General features: G+C 36.3%; 1 protein-coding gene across 1 annotated transcript; it reads left to right on the top strand.

Moving 5' to 3' along the window:
- The first annotated feature begins 378 nt into the window (after window positions 1-378).
- On the top strand, window positions 379-4,640 carry ND-ASHI (NADH:ubiquinone oxidoreductase subunit ASHI). The gene is made up of 3 exons (XM_067781801.1): window positions 379-567; window positions 674-903; window positions 3,957-4,640. Exons 1-3 carry the CDS (start codon window positions 483-485, stop codon window positions 4,170-4,172), a joined length of 531 nt encoding a protein of 176 aa, XP_067637902.1. The 5' UTR covers window positions 379-482; the 3' UTR covers window positions 4,173-4,640.
- The last annotated feature ends 1,011 nt before the right edge of the window (window positions 4,641-5,651 follow it).

Raw genomic sequence — 5,651 nt, 5'->3', positions numbered from 1 at the left:
GTGATCGGGAGAACTCCCTCTTTCATTTGATATAAAGTTAAACCCCGAACTCGGGGGGTGTTAAACTAAATCGCTGCCGTTAAATGAAATAACTATCCTTAAATTTTAAGGAAAGGACTTCTCAAATAAAATTTTAAAGATTTTCATTTTAAGAAGAAAAATTTTATTCATAACCAACACCTAAAAATGCTTAAAAACCGCCAAATAGACGAATAAACACGTTGAGCAAATGTAGTGTGAAATATTTCTGCTCCGTATTGAACAATTAATTGAGCATTGGGAACGAGAATGTGCTCGGACTTGCACAACCCCACTTTATCTTTTGTGGGTTAAAGAATCTTCGAGTTTTAAATTGGCAACGACGAAAAGACGAATGTATGCACAAAATAAAACGCAAAAAAATTTACAATTAAACATCTGTGCATTTGTAATTTGACTTTTTCCAATATACAGCACATAATCGGTAAAATCATTTCCAAACCATGTCGGCGCTATTTAATGGCCTGAAAGCCATACAAAGGCTGCAAGTTGCCAATTCTTCGCTACTCCAGCAAGCTGCCAGAAACAGTAAGTCAATTTCAAGAGGAAAATATAAAAAGTTATGGCGTTTAATTTGTTTACGTAACTTGGGCCAGTTCGCATGCGATTTTACTAATTCACCTACATTTTGCAGTGGCTGCTTGGAACAAGGATTATAAACCTGGCCCATTCCCCAAGAGCAAGAAAGAATGCATAGAAGCGGCCAAAAAGTACCATCTATTACCAGAGGAATATAAGCCATATGCAGATGATGGTCTGGGCTATGGTGACTATCCCCGTTTGGATATAGGTCTTGGCATAGAAGCTAAAGATCCCTACTATCCTTATGATTTTCCCGAACATAAACGTAATCTACATGAGCCGGTAAGTTTTTTGGATTTCATTTCCCTGTTATATTACTTGTAATTGGGTTGTGCTTAAATCCTTTGCGATTTTAAAAGTTATAGTGCATCTTTCTAAAAAATAGAACGAAAACTAGCACGCTTCAAATTCAAGTATTTTGGAAGACTAAAACGTTTCATATATTTACATTAGATACTGTTATCTGCACCACCCAGCTTGTACAGGCTATTCTTCATTACACAAGTATTTGGGACCGGATGATATTCATCCCAGTCCCACCCTATTAAACAGTCAAGTTTCTAAGACTAGATGATTTCGGATGAGGAACCAGACCATGAGCATGAATCTTTAGCTTGTTATTGTTGCAGCAGCACTTCACCCCACCTAGGCGGAATCATCTAAAAAAAAATTGTGAGAGATGAGTTAGTCTCATATCGCAGCTGAGGATGTTGTTCTCATTTTACCGCTATGCAATACATACATGGAATAGTAAGATTTAGGCCTATGTGTAGTCTCGAAAATGAAAGTTGTGCCGGAATAACTCTACGTAAAAAGTGATAAAATAGGAAAACTGTTCTCGACTCTAAAGCACTCGATCTCAACATTTTTGAAGAAAACTTTATTTCAAAATTTGTTTAATAAAACCCTAACTTAGAATTCAGTTGAAGGCCGCCCTCTCAGAATTGTTTCATTAACGCTATACCTGGGGTCAAAATTGAATTTATGCTGAGATAGGACGTTTTTGAAAAAAAGAGCGCTATGCCAATTTCACACAGAGGTTTAATGAAATAATTAGTCACGTTTTCTACATTAAAGGCCTTATTGAACAGGCCCTTAATGTAGAAAACTCAATCTTCCATACAAAATAAAAATTCTTAATTATAATTATCTCAGTGCTTTATTGAATTTAATGGAGTAAAAATCTAGTCGGTTTTGCTTGGTGTTTCTGATTTTATCGCCAATCTAACAAATGATAATCAAAAATAAATTATTTTCCATGGCTCAATTATATGACTGGCTCATCTCATCAGCTGATTTTATTTTTCATTTCACTGGCATTATTTACTTTATTGGCGCTGAACCTTAACGGTTATGGCCGTCCAACAAGGCGCGCCAGTCGCATCTCTCTGCTATCGGGTGCCAATTGATCACACCAAGGGATTTTGAATAGTTTCCCGTCTGGTCCTTCCAGCGGAGTGGGAGCCGCCCTGTTGTTGTTGTAGCAATGCTCGCCCCACCTAATAGCCGCGATCAATCACAAATTGTCATCAATATCCTCTAACGGGAGTCCAAGGAAACTTGTCGTTTCAACAGGGGTGGACCATAAGGAAAGGGGTGTTAGAGGCGTTGGTTCCACATTACAATTGAAGAGATGGTTGGTGTCATGTGGGGACACATTGCAAGCGGGGCATACATTTTGTATGTCGGGGTTGATTCTGGATAGGTAAGAGTTTAACCTGTTACAGTATCCAGAACGAAGTTGAGCAAGAGTGATGCGCGTTTCCCTGGGGAGTATGCGTTCCTCTTCCGCGAGGTTTGGATAATTTTCGTTAAGTACTGGATTCACCGGGCAATTCCCGGCATAAAGTTCCGACGCCTGTTTATGGAGTTCACCAAGGACCTGCTTGTGTTTTTTCACTTCATACGGCTGGGTTCTCAGGTGCCGTATTTCCTCAAAATGCTTACGGAGATGACTCCTTAAGCCCCTAGGCGGTGCTGGTTCATCAATCAGATGTCTGTTGGGATGCCCAGGTTTCTGGGTATTCAACAGGAACTGTTTGGTCAGCATCTCATTTCTCTCCTAATTAGTCACGTTTTCTACATTAAAAGCCTTATTGAACAGGCCCTTAATGTAGAAAACTCAATCTTCCATACAAAATAGAAATTCTTAATTATAATTATCTCAGTGCTTTATTGAATTTAATGGAGTAAAAATCTAGTCGGTTTTGCTTGGTGTTTCTGATTTTATCGCCAATCTAACAAATGATAATCAAAAATAAATTATTTTCCATGGCTCAATTATATGGCTGGCTCATCTCATCAGCTGATTTTATTTTTCATTTCACTGGCATTATTTACTTTATTGGCGCTTAACCTTAACGGTTATGGGCGTCCAAAAAGGCGCGCCAGTCGCATCTCTCTGCTATCGGGCGCCAATTGATCACACCAAGGGATTTTGAATCGTTTCCCACCTGGTCCTTCCAGCGGAGTGGGAGCCGCCCTCTTCTGCTTCTATAGGCGGTTTCCGATAGAAACACTTTCTTAGCTGGAGAGTCATTATTCATTCGCATAACTATGTTGATGTCTGCGTAAAGCTCGTACAGCTCATCGTTAAATCTTCTTCGGTACTCGCCAGCGCCAACGCGTAGAGGTCCATAAATCTTTCGAAGAACTTTTCTCTCAAACACTCCCAGAGCCGCTTCTTCTGATGTTGTCATGGTCCATGCTTCTGCACCATATTTCACTGGCATAGGAATTGTTGATGTAGAGATGAGCCAACCATGTAGAGATGTGTTGAACCATGTTATTTTCAATGATTTACGAAAAATGGAAAAATTCGAAAAAAAAATTGAAAACTTTGTTTTCGCTGCACTTGCTGCAAAAGATAATACATATGGCGTTTTCAAAAGTAGGCACATATTTGGTTAGGTGAACGTCTTTGAGTGGTTGCGCATGCATTTTATTTTGATTTTCTTTAAATGTAGTTAAAGAGGTAACGGCTACTATTATTTATATTGTTTCTTTGGGGCTTCTGATAGATGTTCCCATAATGAAGCAAGTGGGCCTGTGTGAAACGAAAACTTAATTATTTCTTTAAATAAAATTATGATTCGATTAAGTTTCTGTGTGAAATTGATATTAGTCAATAAAATTATGAGACGATGCTTATGATATAAATCTCAGCTACATATGGTGTTCTCCAAACGAGTTTTGATATAAGCCGTATTAACAACAGTAGTCGATGTAGAGTGAAAATCCACGCCATCGATATACTAGATGTTGGAAATCACATTTGCAATACTTAAATTATACATATTTAATTTTTTTTTATGTCTACGCATGTCTATTTTCAGCTTCATGCCGACATTGATTTATACGGCGAGGATCGTTACTCACAACCGGAAAAGCCAAGATTCACCAATGCTCAATATTGGTTGTCCTTTTTGGGTGTAATGACTGGCTGCTTTTTATTATATTTCTGGTTAGAAGATTATAAAATGTATAGACCTGTCGCAGTGAAGCAATACCCAGGTGATGGTAGAAAACACTACACTTTTGAACGGGAATAGAAACTGAACAACATGAATTATGTATGTATAGCAAGTAATCTGGAGCGATTGGTATGGATGAAAGTTAACCTATATCGCGCCATCGATTTTTCGATAGTATTATGGGCTCAGGAAAAAAAGTTCCACTACGCATACCCAAAAAAATAATTTTTGAGCCTGCAAAAAAAATCGATTTTTCGACCAAAATTCTTCTAAATCTCCATAAAAGAAATTTTTTTTTCAAAAAACTGCATTTACCAATTTTGTATTTGCCAATTGACACGAAAAAAAATACATAAAAAATGATTTGGAGCCTTGAAAATGAAAAAATGTATAAAAAAAATTATTTTTTTTGGGTATGCGTAGTGGAAATTTTTTTTCCTGATCCCAAATCCTATTGAAAAATCGATGGCGCGATATAGGTTAATAAATCGACCCAGTCTAATGTATAGGAACAACTCCAATAAATTATATTGCTGGTTCAAAGTATATTTCGTTTTGCAATGTAGATCCGATTGTAAGTAAAAGGTGAATAGTAGGGCTGGGACTATCCGCATATTCGAATATCCGGATATCCATACGGATATCCGTTGACACGGATAAAATCCGGACGGCATGGATATCCGGTTAATATTCGTTTGTGAAACTATACGGTTAATAACCGTATTTTTGGATATAGTGAAAGCAACAAATTGATGTACCATATATGTTTATTTAACATTAATAACAATAAATTCGTGGGGCATTTAAACCAATTAACAGCGTTTTTTTCACAATATAAACCAGAGCCGGCCACACAAATACTAAAACAATTGCATAAGTGTGTGTAAAAATTGAGTGACAAGTCCCCACAGTGTGCTAAAAGAAAATGTGTACTGTGAAGTTCGAAATTAAAAAGGACTCTGGTTATTTGATTTCAAGCTAATCCTAACAATATTTACTCATATTCATATAACAACGCGAAGGTCGGGCTAGCCAGATAAAACTTTTTTATAAAAGAAGGTATGGTGTTTCTTCAATGCAAAATTTACTTAAAGAAATCACTTTTTCATTAAGAAAGAACTAAAAAACAAAGTAAATGAAAAAATAGAAAGAAATGTTTTCAAAACATAAAGTTATTCAATAAAAAAAAATGTATAAAAAGTAATAAAACTAAGTAGAACGTACAAAAAGTACTTATATTGAATTGTCAATATTTATTAATAATTAATTAACTATTATTAATTATTAATATTTAAATTGTCAATATTAATATGTATGTTCATAGGAACTTAATAATACTAACTAAAACGTTTTAAAAGTCACTTTAACCTTGCAGTATATTGTTTTTATTATGTGCCCAAAAAGTAGCATGGACTTTTCCTTTTGCATTCTCTATTGATTTTAGTGAGTGACAAGCGATCGTGGTCGCACATCGTTAGTGTCTGTGTGAAATACGAACTCAAATTGCACAATGTGCAACTTTTGGCCGGCTCTGATATAAACAAATGGTACTGTCGT

The sequence above is a fragment of the Eurosta solidaginis genome, chromosome 4 (assembly GCF_040869045.1).
Source record: "Eurosta solidaginis isolate ZX-2024a chromosome 4, ASM4086904v1, whole genome shotgun sequence".
Lineage (NCBI taxonomy): Eukaryota > Metazoa > Arthropoda > Insecta > Diptera > Tephritidae > Eurosta > Eurosta solidaginis.
Note: the sequence above shows the minus strand (reverse complement) of the source record. Positions and strands in the feature narration are given on the sequence as shown.